The 18816-nt window shown below is 45.6% G+C and overlaps 2 protein-coding genes across 7 annotated transcripts in view; one reads left to right on the top strand and one right to left on the bottom strand.

The window, feature by feature from the left end:
* SPTAN1 (spectrin alpha, non-erythrocytic 1) overlaps positions 1-6324 on the top strand; it is a 60609-nt gene extending 54285 nt beyond the window's left edge. For 3 of the 5 annotated variants that reach the window (XM_090021286.1, XM_090021283.1, XM_090021284.1), the window contains 7 exons: positions 1076-1138; positions 2503-2557; positions 3054-3250; positions 3603-3656; positions 4140-4286; positions 4628-4775; positions 5997-6324. In XM_090021286.1, coding sequence (XP_089877412.1) covers positions 1076-1138; positions 2503-2557; positions 3054-3250; positions 3603-3656; positions 4140-4286; positions 4628-4775; positions 5997-6122 — 790 coding nt within the window. In that variant the 3' untranslated portion in view covers positions 6123-6324. The remainder of the gene's footprint in view (positions 1-1075; positions 1139-2502; positions 2558-3053; positions 3251-3602; positions 3657-4139; positions 4287-4627; positions 4776-5996) is intronic. The other 2 variants (XM_090021285.1, XM_090021287.1) reach the window with 1 other exon arrangement.
* A 148-nt stretch (positions 6325-6472) lies between these two features.
* On the bottom strand, positions 6473-18814 carry DYNC2I2 (dynein 2 intermediate chain 2). Of its 2 annotated transcripts, XM_090021289.1 has the most exons (9): positions 18658-18814; positions 15620-15880; positions 14700-14809; positions 13218-13375; positions 12524-12633; positions 9057-9224; positions 8409-8641; positions 7561-7718; positions 6473-6778 (listed from the first exon to the last, which is right to left on the bottom strand). In XM_090021289.1, the coding sequence occupies exons 1-9, from the start codon at positions 18733-18735 to the stop codon at positions 6540-6542; spliced, it is 1515 nt and encodes a 504-aa protein (XP_089877415.1). In that variant the 5' UTR covers positions 18736-18814; the 3' UTR covers positions 6473-6539. The 2 variants fall into 2 exon arrangements, with proteins under 2 accessions (XP_089877415.1, XP_089877416.1); XM_090021290.1 differs by lacking the exon at positions 9057-9224.
* Between the last annotated feature and the right edge of the window lie 2 nt (positions 18815-18816).

Below are 18816 nucleotides of genomic sequence, written 5' to 3'. Positions count from 1 at the left end.
CCCTGCCCAAGCAGCTTCTGTCTGCTGTTCCACTCCTTGAATATAAAACATTTGCAGCACTGTGAGAAACGAGCATGGTGTAAATGGTGTTGTACTAATTCAGCAGTGCTATCCTGGGGCAGGGCCAGCAAGAGGGAGAGAATAGTAAGGGGTAGCCCTAGCTATATACTACTTAGACCTGAGGAAAGAGCACTTGATGACTGAAAGCTTGTTCAACAGCTCGTCTTTTATAAAAAATATTACTAAAAGTCCTTCCCTCTTGTACATACTTCATGTCTGGTGTGCTGCAGCTGGGGCCTTGCTTTTTTTAATATAAGGTCCATAACATTAGGATGGCGTTCATCTCTGATGACTGGTGTTTTCTTTAACGAAAAGAACCTCTGGTGTCACTGTATCTCTTCCCTAATGAGAGATCATTCTATCTTTTATTTGTACGTGGGTGGAACTCAGTAGATTTTGGAAGCATGGATGCCCTTTTATTGACCATCATTGTTAGACTAGTTCTGGTGCCCCAGGATGTGCTAATAGAGAGGAGAGCCATTTATATCAAGGGAAATCAGGTTAGCGTTCTGAATTGCCAAGTTCATATCTACCTTAGAATTACAAGAAACCTAGTGAAAAGAGAGACTGTTCTGAGAGCTGTCAGAGAATTAAAATGATGACTGACTTGGAAGCAACATAGCTGTGCCTAGCCATACTCCACTTGATGGTTGGTAACACTTGCATAGATCTTTCCAAGTCACCATTGGCATCTTGTCCCTTGCTTCTCAGTATGTGATAACATACTTGTAACTAGTCAGTGCTGTTTTTCAGCAAGGCTTGTAGTTAACTCATTCCAGGGTTCTGTTTTCAGCAGCTCCCCTTTTGAGATGATGCCAGAATAATCTAGCTCTTTTTCTCCTGCTTGTGACCAGCATCTGAATATGGCACTGGCTTTTGTTTTCTGTTCTCTGCGAGTAGTTGCTGGCTTAAAGCTCTGCTGCATTGCAGTGGCTTGTTTTGGTTTTTTTTGGTGTGTTCTTTTCTCTGTCCTTGCTTCTTTTTGGAATTTATTTGGTTTCTTTTCTTTGACTAGCATAGCATATCGTCGTGTCATTCGTGTCTATCAGTATGAAGTTGGGGATGATCTATCTGGAAGGTTTTTTCCTCTTATTTTCTTACTTCACTATGGTTTTAAAGTGCACCCTTAATTCCAAAGACTCGCTTTCTTTCCAACTAACTTTCACTGCTGTGAGATGCTTGGGGGTTTGTTGACTTGTGTTCCTTTTCCATGGTTGGTTCACAGCTTCTTGCCCAAGAGCGTGGGTATGCACTTCATTCTCTTTACACACGCATTGGTTGTGAGCCTTAACCCTCTGGTGAAAGAGAACCAGATGTTTGGTGCATTTTTGTTGCTACAGAGTGATTCAGCACTTGAAACCCCTCTCAAGAAGTTTTAGATCCAACCACCTGGTGTTTGGAACAGCAGGGCTTGGTGGGAATAAGGGGAGACCCCTTGGCAGCGGAACATAAATCCCACAGGGGCACAAACACGATTGAACCCTTCTGCACAGGATCCAAGTTTCTGTTTGTACACAGGTTGTCTGTTGTGAACTTTCACTACATGTTACTGGACAGAGGCTCTAAAAAACTGCTGCCTAAACACTGCTTAGAATCAAAGGAACAAAAGCAACTTCAGCAACTTTATGCACCTCGTAGGTGTGAAATAAGTCTTGGAGACCATCACTTGAAACAGTGTTGGGGGTCCTTTGTTATAGGCTGAGAGTGCCTCTCAGTGTAGAACTTTAAAAACTGATTTACAGGGATAACTATTACCTATTTCAAACAAAAGTTTTTAAGTAGCAGTGCCTCAGTGTGTGTGCACACTGTTGAGACAGTAGAAGTATTCATCTGTGGAGCGGGCGGGAGGTGTCATATTGTGAGAACTTGGAAAGCAACATTCAACTACTAGCCATTGATGCATAGTAGAGTTTTTCAGCCTGACTGGGGTGATTGTGCCAACTCAAGATTAGCTTTAAATCAAGCCAGTAGTTTTTAAGTGTGGCTTTTTCACACTTGCTGTGGAAAGCCTCCCTAGAGCTCCTGTCTTTCATTGACAAACAGAGCTAATCTCCAGTGAATCACTTGTAGTTTGTGTGTGTTGGGCACAGTTGTGGGGTGAGGTTGCACTAAGTGTCTAATTGCACTAGGTCCAATAAGAAGGTGGGTGCTTTGGGTTTGGCATGAAGCGTTTACTCTGGCTCCGTATTACATTGCCTTCAAAATGGGGCTTGAAATTAACTCTGTTAAGAAATGACATGCTGCAAGTTGCACAAACCTCTGTTTTACATAACGTCAGTCTGAACTTAGAAGCATTTTGGCAGGAGACTGACAAAAGAACAGCGCTTTATAATAACGTTCATGGAAAAATACTTTTGATTTAAAAGAATGGTGTTAATTTCAAGCCCCACCTGCCCTTTGTCTTGTGGTATATGCTTTCCCTCACTGTGATATTTTATTTAGGTCTTGTATGGTGGAGGAGTCTGGGACCCTGGAATCACAGTTGGAAGCTACTAAGGTAAGCATGCCTCATCTGTTCTTAAGCTGCTGTTTAAGAAAGTAGGGGCTGCCTGGAGCACTGTTAACAATCAGTAGGTAAGTCGTTACAAGATTTTGACTCCCAGCGGAGGTGGTTGGGATAATCTGACCACCTGTGTATACAGACCATGAAGAATCCTGACTGACTTTACAAATATTCAACCAAAAAGAACTAAGCGTAGTGAGGCAGAGGAAACAGTGCATTTCCCTGCTGGAATCTGCCCTTCATTTAGAAAATCAGGCTGCAAATGTTCCAGCATTTTTAATAGTAACACACACCAAGGAAAGCCTTACTTGAAACTCTGTATTGCCTTGCAGATCCACTGCAGACAAGTAGTGAAACCTGCTTGGGCACCCTTACTGGGCCTTATAATAGTAGATAACGTGTATGAGAGCTTTCCCCTCAGTGACAGGGTGATGATTCAGTCAGTTTTTGAATGTCAGGATGCTAAATTAACTCTCTTCTTTCCATCTAGCGGAAGCACCAAGAGATCCGGGCAATGAGGAGTCAGCTAAAGAAAATTGAGGACCTTGGAGCAGCCATGGAAGAGGCACTGATCTTGGATAATAAATACACAGAACACAGCACTGTAGGGCTGGCACAGCAGTGGGACCAACTTGACCAGCTAGGGATGAGAATGCAACACAACCTGGAACAGCAGATACAAGCTAGGTACAGCCTTCATGCTTTTGGGGAGTCCAAATATTTTTCAAGGGATAAAGGCTGAAATAGAGGCTATCTAAAAGGCAAGCAAGGATTAACCACAGATCAGGCGCAATAACCCTCCAGTGTTTTTTGTGTGTGTGTGGTTTGAGAAATCACACTTCCATGAGTTAACTGTAGTGCATTTTCAATTAAAGGACTTTTTCGAAAGAATTATGCTAAACCAGGTGTATTTTGGGTGTCTGTCATAGGAGATGAAGACAAGGCCATCAGCTTGAGATGATACTGGTCTTCTGACTTAATGACTCGTGAAACTATGCAACAGTAAGAGTTTTTACTAGCTCTGCTTATTCCTTTCCAGAAACACAACTGGAGTCACTGAAGAGGCCCTGAAGGAGTTTAGCATGATGTTCAAGTGAGTGTGCATGTCCTCAGTAACCTGGAAAAATGCTCAAAGAGGAAATTAGAGTCTTGGCATATAAATTAACCCCACGCAGCAGGGCCCATGGTTGAGGTTCTCCACCATTTGCAGCTGCTTAACTCACTCGTGGGCATCCTGTTCTGTTTTGAGTTCCTCTAAATTCTGCCAGATGGTCTTCTCCAAGACCATCCACTAGCTATGAAAAGCTAGAATACAGCTTGCGCTAATTTAAACCCTCTACACTGGACTGTGATTGTGGTGGTACAGGAGCAAACTATACCAGGGGAATTCACCACTACCAAGAGCCTTGATGCCTCTGAACCAGCCCAGAGAATCTGGCTCTCTTTATCTGTGTTGCAACACAATAGCAGGTCTGCAATATAGGACCAAATCAGTTTGCTGCAGTTCCAGTTCATCATATGGCTTTTAAACAGTTTATCCTAATGACAAAGTTTCAACTCTTATTGTCCATTGTAGACACTTCGACAAGGATAAATCTGGTCGACTCAATCACCAGGAGTTCAAATCCTGCTTGCGTTCTCTAGGCTATGACCTGCCTATGGTTGAGGAAGGGGAACCAGACCCAGAATTTGAGTCTATTCTTGACACTGTGGATCCAAACAGGTATGCAAGCCAAGACTTTTAATACTCAAAGTTCTGTCCTCAAGCTTGGACTGAAGTCTTTACCTATTGCTGTAGCCTCTCTATTCTTCAGAGAGTTGTCCCTTTTTAAAAGGTTTTCCTTGAACTCAGGGTTGACGCGTAAAGGAATTGTACATAGAACCCTCCAGTGCAGGTCCAGTGCCATTAACCACCTTGAGGACTTCTGGAAATGGTGTCCTTTACCATCTTAGTTAAAACAGTTGGGAGCTAGACAAGATAAATCTGCGGCCAGACCTGTGCGCTTGGAGGTGCTGCTCTCTGGGCAGTACAGGGTAGTTTACAAGCTCCATGTTTCTTTGCAGGGACGGGCATGTCTCGCTGCAGGAGTACATGGCATTTATGATCAGCCGAGAAACTGAAAACGTTAAATCCAGTGAGGAAATAGAAAGTGCTTTCCGTGCCCTTAGCTCGGAGGGCAAACCCTATGTGACCAAGGAGGAGCTCTACCAAGTAAGTACCAGTTGTATGGCACAGAATAGTCCCCAACCTTTCTTTAATGGGAAATGGATGTAGTTAAAGATCCATGTCTCTGTAATCCAGTCAGCTCTGAAAAACTTGTCATCCCAAGCAATCTCTACTGGTATCTGTACTGTAGGTATATCCCCATGCCACTGGGGACAGGTGAGAGTTCATTAATGCAGCAAAAGTTCTACCTGCCATGCATGGACTGAGTTTATAAGATTGTTATAAGTGTCTGATCCTCCATGGGCAGCTGGATAATTACCTTATCATTTAAGAAGCCCATTTTAAATCCTTTTTAAAGCATGTCTACATACAAAACAATACCAGTAAGGATATGCTGACATGGGGTAGCAACTAGAGTTCTTTACTAACCTATAATGGAAGGCTGCTATAATGTTTCTACTGCTGCTACTATTTGTGTTAGGCATACTTCTGCTAGCTCTATTTATCTGCCCATGCTACAACATCCCCTTAGATTTGGTAGGGCTTGCCGAAAGGTACAGAAGGGAAGAGGGGAAGTTGGAATGAATGGTACGGGGAGGGCAGGGACAAAGGAGCCAAAACATTTTACACCATGCACAAAAGGTGCTTTGGGGCATTATATGGAACACCCAAAAAGACACGTGGTTTCTTGAGGCAAAAAACAGGATTTCTTGCCCCCAGTCCTGCATGCTGGGGCTGCATCTCTTCCTGGAAGGTCAGAGATGTTTTGGAGACTTTTTTAAATATTAAACATTCTGCTTCAACACCTGAAAAATCTGACTCATCAAGTCAAGCTGAGAGATTTTTAACATCTCAACTCTGTGTAGAACAAAGAAGAGGTTTCCTAGTCCAGTGCATTGTTAAACATGAACTTTAAACCCAAAAGAACTACCTTAAGTCAGGTGGAAAAGTTCCCAAGTTTTCCAGTCTGGATCCTAACTACTAAAAGGCAGCTTCCCTCTCCCCCTCTAAGATTAATTGTCTATTTGTGTCTCCCATGGGGAGACAAACTACAGAGCCCTGCTGTCCCAAACTGAACTGTGTGAGCAGAGGCCAGGGAGCCAGAAACTCATGGATTCCAGTCCTAGCTCTGATTCTGGGCTTTTCATGCCAGTGACCTTCCTTTCCAGAGAATAAGATAGTTTGTAAGACCTTTTCCAATGCAAACTGCTTAATATCCAGTGCAGAGAATGTCAATCCCAGCATAACTTGATATTTCTCTTTCAGAACCTGACCCGGGAACAAGCAGATTACTGTATCTCTCACATGAAGCCCTACATGGACAGCAAGGGCAGAGAACTTCCTTCTGCTTATGACTACATAGAATTTACACGTTCACTCTTTGTGAATTGATACAAAGCACTAGCACTAAAAGATACAAAGAACATGCTCGCGTTTGCTGACTATAGCTCTGCATGCGTCTCTTTGTGCTCTCTCTCCAGTAATCAATGTTACTTTATGATGTAACCTTTAAACTGCTTAGCTTAAACCCCTTAGGAAAAACCAAGTATTGCAGTGTGCTTCAATAAAAGTTACTGGTCCAAACTGGAGAAAATATGGTATCTCCTCTTTAATGGTTAAGTATCATTCAGGCAAAACTCAGGACTCATTTATAGGGTTTCAAATAGTGGGACTGGTCACTTGGGTCCTCAGAACACACTTACGTGACACTTGCTTTTAATGAACAGAGGGAAAAAGATATTTAAACTAATTTATCCTTCATTCATCCTAAGTAACAAGGTTCAGACTGGTAAACCTGACCTGTTACTCTCAGTCGGTGACCTCATTTGCCAGCTGCTCAAGTTGATTCATTTCTCGTGGTCCCTGCTCAGTAAATTCAGAACTCAACTGCCATATTTTCACCGTACCAGTGGCATCCCCTGCTGCCAGAAGCTGAGTTTGCTTGATGTTGAACTCTATACAGTAGACAGGACTCTGATCTGAAGTCTGCTTAATGGAAACTGCGGGCTTCTGGGAGCTCTTGCCAAAATCAAACAGTTGCACTTCTCCTTTAAAATAAAAAGTCCATATTAAGCTTTACATCATGGTCTTTGCAATACCTGTGTAATAGTTTACCGACTATGGCTTGGGTTAAACATTTGACTGGGAGCTCCACTTACTTGGTTCAGGCTTTCCTTCTAGTTTGTCACTTCTAGGGAGTTATGAATAAATATCCTCTCCTTTACACCCTACTAGATCTAGACTAGTTAGTGCTACAGTGAGTAGCTAGCTGCAGGATTTCTCACTAGCATGTCAGGGCAGACTGAAACTACTGGCAGGAATTGTTCTGCAATCCCATCTACAGACAGCTACCCTTATGTTCTTGTACAGTGTTGTCCACATTTCTAAGAGTTAAGTAAATGTGGCAATTGTGAAAACCGCAAGTGGCTTGAGTCATCCCCCTTCCCCCAACAAAGTGTCTGCATCCACGCACAAGCAGACAGGTGAATGTTGGCACGGGAAAAGACATGACAGTATCAAAGCTGACATAATCAATTGCTACCTCAAGCCCCACTAGAGCTGAAAACCTGTGTCACAGCTTTAGATGATGTAGTAGTCAAGCAAATAGTTGAGGAAATGGGAACACTTTATTTGGTTAGTAATAAAGAAATGGGTTCCCCTCCCTTCAGTATCTCCCTTGAGCTCAGAGTTGCTATTTAATATTAACACAATTCTGGGAAGAACTTGGGGAAGTGCTAGGCAGTGAGCTTTTTACATCTTGCCAGTGCCAGACAGTACAGTACCCAAGAGAACTTGAATTCTTCCTCAAGGCAGCTAGCAAGTTACTTACCTTCCCCAGACGCAGCTGCAAAGACCAGAGGTCGAACTGGAGACCAGCTCACACTGAAGAGGTATTTCTTTGATAACTGAAGAGAAACAAGTGGTTGTGCTTGCAGCATGGAATGCAAGTGAACATGTCCATCAGTCCCACTGCTCAGAAACAGATTCCTGTAAGTAAGACCATTACTTAGAGTTCATGTAAGCAGCCTGAGAAACAAAGTAACACTAGCACTATAACTATTCCATGTAAAGTCTTGGATCTTAACTGAACAGCCTGAATTATTTGCTTTTATGCAGATTTCCACATTTACTAATATCTTGCCTGTTTATAATGCACATTGTGGACTGCAGCCAAGTGAAGCCTGGGACACGTACCCTGTGTTAAGGAGCTAAAAATAGTCTAAGTGGTCCCAGGCAAAGTAGACAACAACCAAGCTGCCAGAATGTTTTGAGAAGAGACTGCTTGGGGGCACTTCTATTATAAAACTAGACAGTGCATGTGTGTGAACTTCCAAAGGTAAGCTCAGATGGTTGCTAAACAGTCATGGGCACAGTTTGCTTTCAATGATAAAGCACATCCCCCTTTTAGCATCTCTCTTGCCCTGGAATTGCACTTACCCCAGACCTTTTCCCAGAATTGTTTCAAAGCTAAGTGCGAACAGTGCTACTAGGCTTCAATGGTGTTGGGTCCGCACAGGTCGTATGCAATTTGGTAAATGTGAGCAACTGTTGAAGCCAGTACAGCTCTCCAACAGTGAAAGACAACTCAGCCCCTGGGTGGATCCCCCCCACCCCCACAACTAGACACACAGTATTCTGCCTGTAACTTGACATCAGTGCGAACAGTCCACCACTTGCCTGTGGAAAGGTGAGCAGCTTACACAGTATACTGGTCCACCATGAGGGGAGAAGGCAAACTGTGCTGGTGCCTTGAGGGGAACAGAGTTGCCCATCCTAGGGAGAGCTGCAGTCTCTACTGTAGTGCTGCACTTCAGAGAGTATCCGCCTTCCACACCAATGACAAACACGGTGGGATCAAAGTGGGAGAAGGAAAGTGAAGTCACCCCTACAGCCATCTCTCCTCGTGTGGGCTGGGGGAAAGGAAATAAAGCAGCCCTGAGATGCAGACTCTCACTGAATTCTTACCTTCATCAAAAACTGACTTTAATCAGAGTCCACTAAAAACTAAACTAGCTGCTTGCTACTCAACCTGCACTAACTGTTACATTCAGAGCAACATTATTCAGGACTCAGGCTCAGTAGGATGGAGGACTTGAAACCCTAAAAGCAAGTTGGCTGCATCCGGAGTCCCTATGTGGCCAGGCTCCTTAGGAAGGGGAATGGGAAAGAGTCTGAGAGTCTACTGAGAACTTTCATGAGGGGCTGCGCTCTGTTCTCTCTTGCACCAAATGGAAGCGTACAGCTCCCTGACTGTTCTCAAAAGCCTAAGCTATTCTAATTAAGACCTTGTAGCAGATGTATTTTTTCTAGAATTGCTCAACGAACCTTTTTCAGTTTAGCGCTGCGAGGGACCTGCTGAGCGACTAAAGCAAATCCTTCAGCCAAGGTCAGCCGACCGTCTCTCTCAGTCTGCCACACAAGGACCTTGCCATCTGTGGAGATGCTCAGAACCTGAAAGTGGTAGCTGTGCTTCAAGTCCTGCATCCACTCAACCTGTTCCAAGCAGGAGACATCCATAAGGAAAGATCTTATCAGAGCTCACTAAGCATGGGGGCAGCAGCCCTGTATTCCCCTCCCGCAGAGCAGATGGCATTGGGCAAGCCTGCTATCAAGTCAGCCCCTCTTCAGAGTGTACACAGAGGTGGGCTGCTATTAGGCGAATTACTTCAAGTACACGGGGCAGCCTGTTACAACTCAGCCTTTTTTGTAGTTCCATCCAGCATCATGCAGGTCACTGGTTGGCTTTTGTGACACTGATAAAGCACTACAACCTGTCTCCAGGTAAAGCTATCCACATTTCCTTTTACTCAAGCTAGCAGCACTGATTTTCTTGAAAACAAATTCTAGCTCATTACTAAAATTGTGATGACAGAGGAAGCAGTAAGGGAACTATTCTAAAACAAGAATTTTCAAGAAGTAACTTGGACCTGTGAACAGCTAGTGCTCCTGCAGGTGAACACTAGCTTAAAGAATATGGGGCCAGAGGCAGTGAGAGCCAGCTCTAAGAGCTGTGCTAACTACAAGTGCCTGGAGCGTCATGGGTATCGGCATGCTCCGACGCACTGGAATTGCAGCGCATCAGAACAGCCTCCTTGCATGTGTATAGGAGCCTGTAGTGCCAGTATGGAAGCTTCTGCTCAATCTATGAAGCAGTGAAACCAGACCGTATGACTCTGATGGGACATCCTGGGTGTGTCTACACATGCAATTAATTTGAAGCAATAAACTCCAGTGCATACTGTGCCAGAATTTATTGCTCCTGGGCATGCCATTTGAACATGCACCTGGGACTGCAGCACAGAGCTGGGTTGAAGCAGTTCTGGTTGACAGGAAGCTCTTGCACTGAAGCACACATGTGCCAGCCAGCCAGGTCAGTGTCCACAAATGCAGTGCTACGCACAAAAAAACTCTGCATCAGGATAGTACTTGTTTCCTGCTGCCTAATAGGGCAACACATGTAGATGCAGAGATGTTTACCATGGAGCTAATTAGGCAACTCAACAGTAAATGTCTTGGGTAGACAAGCCCCATCTGTAGCCTTCAGCTGTCAGCTAAGGTTCAATGTCTGCCCCCCACTCCAAATGAAAATCAAATATAAAAAGCACTGCTAGTTCTATATGGACCTAGGCAATCATGGAGACAGCAGAGTGATGCTACTCAGTTGGCCCACGAGGTAAACCTGTTTTTATTGCAGAATTAACTATGAAGCTAGGGATGGTCCTCAAGGACGACTATATAACAATGACCAGCACTTGTAGGGAAATGATCAGGAAAGCCAAGGTGGTGACTGAGTTTAGGTTAGCCATGAGAATCAAGGACAGTAAGTTCTTCTTTAAGTACACAGGCAGTAGAAGGAAAACAAATGGAAATGTGGGACACCTGCTTTAACACCTCGGGACAGCTGGTAACCAACATTCAGGAAAAAAACTCCTGAATGCCCATTTTGCTTCAGTATTTCACCAGACCAAGGGGAAAGTCAAGTAAGATAAGGCTCACAGGGGACATGCCAAGACTGACAGCCTCACTACTGTGGATGCTGAGTGGGTGCAATACCAACTAGAAAAGCTAGATATTTATAAGTCAGTGGGACTGGATGGACTTCCAAGAGTGCTGAAGTTGCTGGCTGAGGTCATCAGGGAACCCCTGGCAAAGCTCTTTCAGAATTCATGGCACACAAGAGATCCCTGAGGATTGGAAGAGGGCCAACATTGTGCCCATTTTCAAGAAGGGGAAGAGGGGGGACCTGGGCAACTATGGGCCAATCAGCCTAACCTCCATCCCAGGGAAAATCCTGGAAAAGCTCATTAAAGAATCGTGTGTGATACGCTTGCAGAAGGTAAGAGTCTGAATGACAGCCAGTATGGCTTTGTCATGGGTAAGTCTTGTCTTACCAATTTCATCTCCTTCTACGACCAGGTCTCTCACCACCTGGACATGGGAGATGAGGTAGACATATACCTAGACTTCCAAAAGGATTTTGATCTAGTATCCCAAAATATCCTTGTGGGAAAACTGTAAGACAGTGGGCTCAGCTGCTCGACGGTTCAGTGGATGGGAAACTGGCTACAGGGTAGGGCCCAGAGAGTTCTCATGAATGGATCTGTATCATCCTGGCACAAAAGGGGCCAGTGGTGTCCCTCGGGTCTGTGCTTGGACCAGTGCTTTTCAACAACTTTATCAATGATTTGGATGGAGGAGTGAAAAGCTTGCTGCCCAACTTTGCAGATGACACTGAGTTATGAGGCAGTGTGGTCACATCAGAAGATAGGTTGCAGATACCGGTGGACTTGAACAGCCTCAAGAGTTGGGCAGACCAGAACCAGATGAAGTTTAAACACTTCCAAGTATAAGGTGCTCTATCTGAGGACAAAAGGCTCGGTGGTGACAGCTTGACTTGCACCCTGGCCAAAAGGGACCTAAGGGTAACAATTGTCCATCGTATGAATACGAGCTGTCAGTGTGAGGCAGCAGTCAGCGGGGTAACATGCTGGCATGCATCAACCGATGCATCTCGTGTAAAACTAAGAAAAGTGATATTCCCACTGTACTCAGCACTGGTGAGGCTGCAGTTGGAGTACTGTGTCCAGTTCTGGGCGCTGCACTTCAATAAGGATGTGGAAAAACTTGAGAGAGGGTCCAGAAAAAAGGCACCTGTATGATCAGGGTTTTTGCAAGGCAAGCCATATGAGGAAAGGCTGAAGGACCTGGGCCTCTTTAGCTTAAGGAAGAGAAACTTGAAAGAGGACTTAATAGCCACTTACTGGTACATCAGAGGAGTGCATCAGGAGCTCAGTGAACAACTGTTCACTAGGGCACCCCTGGGGAAGACCAGGACCAATGCATACAAACTCCTGGAAGGCCATTTCAGGCTTAATACCAGGAAAAACTCCTTCAGAGTCAGGCTGTCCAGACTGTAGAATAAACTCCCTCCAGAGGTGGTGCAGTCACCTACCCTGGAGGTTTGCAAGAGGAGACTAGACAGTCACCTAACCCAAGTTGTCTTTCCTGCCTAAAGCAGGTGGGGCTGGATCTGATGATCTGCAAGATCCCTTCCAGCCCCTGACAATCTATGAATCTATAAGTAGATAGTGGCTCCAAAGTCTGGGAGCCACTTACAGTAGCATTGTAGGATCCTTGTTTTTGGGAAGTTCAACTGCTCAAACATGCACTTTTCTACTGGGTGCCATGAAAATGTACAGGAAACACAGGGATGAAGTATCAAAATAATGGCTCCTCTTTTCCCCCGCCCCCAGTGCAAGTCTCTGCTCCCAGCTGTGGACTTTTTGTTTTACCTGATAGACTGGGTCTGTGTGAGTGTCATCTGTCATCCCTGTTCTCCAGATCAAAGGATCTTCTATCCTACTCGTGTCCCACACCATGACCTCCCCACTGAAAAGGCCCCCTGTAAAAGACAAAGCATCAACATAAGTGAGATCTGCTAATGCATGGCAAAAGTAGTGGCACAGGCAGGTTGCTGAAACAGGTTGTCCCTTTGTGGCACTCTCACTGTCTAAGAGCACTGTTTATTAGGCATGGGATTCTGGGATGAGCTGTTCTGCGTAAGTGTCACAAAAAGTATATTTAAATCTCATATAACCAAGTGCAATGCTGCTGACTTCAATGGAATGGTAACCACATGGGAGGCACATTCAGCACTGTTAAAAGAGGATGCTGTAGCAAACACCACTGTTCCCACTTATGCCAGGGCTGACCTTATTTTCTATCTCCCAGCCTCCCTCCTCGCTAGGCAGCAATGTCTAGGTGCTCTAAAAGGTGGTAGAAGCAAGCAATATCCATAAAGATAATGAGAGGTCCTGATTCCCAGTCTCTAGGAGCAAAGAGAGCAACCATGTACTTGGCAGCAGCAACTCCCTTGGCTGAGAAGCTGCCTGCCATTCCCAGCTTGCACTGAAGAGAAAAATCAACAGTACTAGCTGAAGGAGACAAGGGAACAATTATACTAAACTCTAAGGAAAAGCAGCCTACCAGCAATGAGCGAAGGCTCGGAGGGATGGAAGGAGAGGCACATGACAGAACTGGGAACATCCACTACTAGATCAGGATGCTGTAGATTTAACCCTCTTCGGTCCAGGTTCCAGGTACATACATAGGACTTTTCTGTGCTCCAGTCCCCATCATCTAATCTGAAAAAACAAAAAAGGCAAAATGGAAGCTATGTCATGCCAGGTATTACACAAAGCCCATCAGTTCAGGAGGGTTCCAGCTAGATTCCCATTATCTAGTTAAATATGTGCTCTCTGTGGCTGTGAAAGGCTTGAATATCTGTGTGGACTGACAATCTTCCAGTACATACTGGGGTACTCTAGTAGAACGGGAGTCTTTTGAAAGCAGATCTTCGATGTGACTCATTATTACAGGGACTTTTACCTGGACCCAAATGGGAACAATCTGGAATTGACTTTGGGAGAAAATCATCAGGCATCGCCATGAGCCAAGATCAAGGAGCAAACACTTTTTTTTTTTTTCTTTCAGTTACCAGAATCAGCTGTTCCTCAGAGAGACTGAGGGGCCAGCAGCAACACTTCATTCCAACCAGTACCCAAAGGAGGTCAGCGGTTTGAGACGCTGCAGGGAAGTTGCCCAGCAGCAACTACTGCAGCCAACTAAGAAGAATTAATAGGCACTAAAGAAAGTGTTACTTTATCAGAGCACAGTGCCATGGAGCGGAACCTGGCTGGCAAGAGTGGGGATGGCATCCTCAGGGTTCTGACAGGAAAGCAGAACAGTCTCTCCCCCACCTGCCGACAAAAATGAGACACTTGTTTTTCAGCCACGTGATAGATGCTTTTTGCCCACTTTACTCTGGCCCTTTACACATGAAGTCTGCTTCAACCTGAGCTGCAGCTCCAAGTGGAGCAGATAACATTTGGCATGAGTTATGCCACAGACCTCCATTCACAAGACCTACATCTAGTATTATTCACATATCTTCTTGATGTTATTAAGCTACTGTTGTGATGAGACGTCTTGTAAATTTTAAAGATGAAATGAAATAAAACTTTTAAGAGAAACAACACTTGCTTCTCTTCTGCTTTTTAGGTATTGAATGTATTGTATTTGTTGACATGAAACTCTCTTTTGCAGAGCAGTTACTGCCATGTGCAATGACAGTAGGCTCATCCATTCCAACCCCAGCCCACCCACACACACAGGCACACATCCACTCTTCACATTTTTTAGGAGCATCTGCTTAGGAACAAATCCCTGAGAATGCAGTTTGGGGATTGTGGGCAAGGTGGAAGAAGAGGATATTTGACCTAAACAGATGCTGCTGTGTTATTCTGGTTTCTCTGAATACCCATGAAACATTCTACAAGGTGAATAAGGTGCATTTACACTTGGCCAGCTATTATAAAGAGAAGTGAACGTTCTCTCACACTGCAGAACAGGGGGCCAGCCTGTGTCATGCCAAGATACTCAGTTGTGCACTGAATTAAAGGTACACACCGTCCATATGAACAGGCAACAACGGATCCTGTGGCATTCCAGGAGATGCTGGTGACCTGCAGTTTCTGATCCTGAGCCTCTGGATACGACAGACTGAACAAACATGAAACCTGGAAGAGATCAAATTCAAATGCTGAGCTAACAACCTAAAACCACACAGAGAATTAGCACCTGTATTCAAAGACTGGGACGTGAATGATACCCTGGCCAGGCCCCATGTTCCCACTGTCTTCACATCAGCAGTCTTAAGTAACACAAACTGTAGCTTGTAAATACATGTAAAAGAGAAGCTCAATATCTATTAAAACATTACATGCAACACTTTCGGCCATCCCACCAAAGCAACTCTCTCTCCATAAATTCATCTCACCATGAATCAACTGTTTTTAGACCAAGACTGGAAGATATATAGCAACCCCTCCCTTCCCTATTTCTGAGGGTCCAGCATCTAGATTTTGCCTTCAAATCCTTGTTTGGAAGCAGGGAGCAACTTGCCCAAAGGTTGCCCTCATTTTGCCCATTATATATTAAACAAACATTTCTTTCAGTAAATACTGCCAAACTGCATTGACTCAAAGTCACTGACACACAGCTCTTAATACGGCAAACCATCAGCATTACAGCAGGAAGACCCAAACAAGCTGAGATTTTAGGACTACGCTGGTAACCGAGGGACAGGACCAGCTGGCTCCAGTTGCAGGCTTTCTTTTGGTGAGGTTAGTTTCATGCACTGTTACAGGTAGGAAGAACAAGGTCCCTGGCAAAGCTGGCATGAGGGCAAAAAGAAATGTAAAGAAAAAAAACACTACTTTCGAACCAAGGACACAATCCTGCACCAGGTAATGGAACTAACTATTCCACAAGTGGTGCAGTCAGCACTATCAAGGATGGTCACATTGCTCTGAAATCTGCCATCTTACCGTTTCATTCTGATCAGTCCAGTTCACCTCAAAGCCATCAAAGGCATGGCTCCTCCAATTTTTATTTAGTTCTTTGATAACATCTTCTTCCACTCTCTGCAGGAATGAGAGCAGACCAGCATAATCCACAGGGGCTCTGTGACAGAGATTCAAGTCTTGAACAGCCTCCTGGCTTTGATCAGTCTGTATGCCAGCATCTCGGCTCGAATGGGACTGTACTGCAGCCTCCACTGTAGAGATCTCCCCAGTCTGGCAGCTTTTCTGGTAAAAGAACAACAAAAGTCTACAATACAAACACATGCAAAGGGTACAGAGATGGATTCATTTAAGACACCTTCCCTCTTGTTGCTTAATCTGCAAAATCAAATGTGTCCTGGCCTCTCTGCTTCCTTGCATATAAGCCAGCCAATTTGCCATGTGGAGTTCTGCATCTGAAAACGGTTCTCACCCAAAAGGGGACCAGGTTTCAGAACAGGGAAAATAGTGAATTGTTCATTTAGTGTTAGGACAGGTTGACGGTGCAGTGCAGTACAGAGGCAGCTGAGCTAACTTTAAATGAGATGACTCAGGTACTGTCTGTACTCTAGTTGAGACAGCAAACTCAGTACAGGCTGTTCAACCCACCTCAGGAATCCACATGGAGGGCACTGCCCTGGCTAGACTGTGAGCACAAGTATTTTTATATTACTCCACAGTCTTCATACAGACATAACCTATACAAGCCTCCACTGGGTCCCTGTACCTGTAATGGGAGCAACATGGTTTTAGTCTCAGACAACAAGAAATTGCTTAATTCACGATTTTCCCCAGACCAATAGGGTTGATAGCACAGATTGTTTATTACTATCACTAATGCATGGGAGACATAGAGCATCTGATCCAAATGCACGCGCAAGTTCCCACAAGCTCAAATTCAGCAAAAACCTTGAAAAACACAACTGTGGTAGCTCTAACTCAACACCTCATGATCAAACACAGCAGTCCTCAAACCATTTGCCCCAACTCAGCAATCTTCCAGGTTACAGTAGCATAAGAGTTATGTGGTAGACATGATGGTCCAGAAATGTGAGGCCAGGATTTCTCCAGGTGCTTACAAACTGCCATTTACAGGTTCAGACCATAGGTCCATCTTGCCCGGTATCCTGTCTCTCACACTGGCAGAGACAGGTGCTCAAAGGGAGAAGAACTGGGTCTGACCAGGATCGTTTCCACCGTTCCTCTCTCCCTTGCAGCTTCCCTTCATCCCGCATAGGAGATTGCAAAGATTGTAAAAGCTCCTCCTAGGTAGAAATGAAAATTCATATTTCACAGGCAAACTGAAGCTGTGTTTAGAACAGTTCATTGTGTGCAGATTAGGCTCAGAGAAAAGCTGGAAAAAGGCGCCTGTGCCTGAAAGCTAGCAAATAAAGATGTTGTTGTTGTTGTTGCTGCAAATATCTAGTTGATCTAATAAAAGATATCACCTCTGCCACGAGTTTGGATTCCTTTTGCCTCTGGACTATAGATTCATAGATTCTAGGGTTGGAAGGGACCTCAGTAGGCCATCTAGTCCGACCCCCTGCCAGGCAAGAAAAGGATCACCAAACTTGGGATCATGTGATCCCAGCCAGGTGCCTGTCCAGTCTCCTCTTGAAGACCCCCAAGGATGGGGCAAGCACCAGCTCCCTTGGAAGCCCATTCCAGATCCTGGCAACCCTGACTGTGAAGAACATTTTCCTAATGTCCAGTCTAAACCTACTCTCCAGTAGCTTATGGCCATTGTTCCTCGTTGCTTCGTGTTGCTCTCCCCCTTATGAGTTTGTACGCCACCACAAGGTCCCCTCTCAACCTTCTCTCGGAGAGGCTGAAAAGTTTAAGGTCCCTAAGCCTTTCCTTGTAGGCCTGTTCCATGCAGGCCTTCAATTAGACAAGTGGCTCTTCTTCAGACCCCTCCAGGTTGTCTACATCCCGCTTGAACTGCAGCGTCCAGAACTGGACGCAGTACTCCAGCTGCAGCCTGACCAGTACCATGTAGAGACGGAGAATCGCCTCCCTGGACCTTTTTGTGAAGCACCTACAGATGCACGACAAGGTGCAATCAACTCTGGTGACTACTTCATCGCATTGACAATTCATGTCTATCCTGGAGTCGATGATGACTCCAAGACCTCTTTCTGCTTCAGTGGTGCTGAGAAGGTCGCCCCCCAGCCTATCAGTATGATGGCAGTTTTTTCTCCCTAGATGCAGCACCTTGCACTTGTCCTTATTGACTCCTGTTGCTCCCTGCCCACTTCTCCAACCTGTCGAGGTCAGCCTGGATCTGGTTCCTTCTCTCCAGGGCCAATACTGCTACAACCCAGATACCTTGCAACCTCCATTTCAGGTGTAGAAAGCTTACATTCAAAGGCCGTGCCCCGCCCTCCCCCCTGTGCTCAGTAGCTACTATGCCCCTTTTCTTCAAGAATGCATCCAAGCCCTTTTTGAATCTAGCTAAACACTCAGCATCTGCCACCTTTGGCAGTGCCACTGTTCAATGACACGCCACCTGAAAAGGTGCTGCCACTGTGACCCCTCGTTTCCACCATCTGGGAGACAATCGATAACAAATCCCTGAGGACTTTCTTTTTGCTGGTTGGTATTTTGGAAACCCTGATGATCACATCCCCCACTCAGGCATCGCTTTTCTAAACTGATCCCTTTTCTCGGACCAACCCTGCAGTGAGGATGCCGCTAGACAACCTTGCAAAGGCAAGACGCTCTTCCTCCAGTCTCCGATGACCCAAGGGAGAACGCTGTGGTCCCTAAAGCTTTCCTGGGCCCAGCACACTGCTGCAGTCGGAGAGACCAGCCCCACCGCGGCAACCTGGGGCCCTGCTCGGAGGCCAGGACACATCTTTCAGAGAAAGAAACCCTCCCGGGACATTTTAAATCCAGCCACGGAGGCAAAAGCAGGCGGCAGATGAAGGCGTCTGCCCAACGCAGGGGGTAGAAGAGGGACTGGCCGGAGACCCGTGCTACGAAGCAGCAAGGAGCGGGTGCCTGAGGTAGGGCCCTCTCACCGCCTCGCCGCGGCCGCCCTGGTCTCGCCTCCACAGCGACTCCACGTCGGCGCCACCCGCCGGCCCGTCAGCGAACATTAGGGCGGTCGCTGTGTTCAAGGCGCCGCCATCTTCCTACGCCGGCCCCGTGCGCTCCCATGGCAACTGGCCGGGCGCTTC

The sequence above is a fragment of the Crocodylus siamensis genome, chromosome 11 (assembly GCF_052110815.1).
Source record: "Crocodylus siamensis isolate JL-2025a chromosome 11, ASM5211081v1, whole genome shotgun sequence".
NCBI lineage: Eukaryota > Metazoa > Chordata > Crocodylia > Crocodylidae > Crocodylus > Crocodylus siamensis.
Note: the sequence above shows the minus strand (reverse complement) of the source record. Positions and strands in the feature narration are given on the sequence as shown.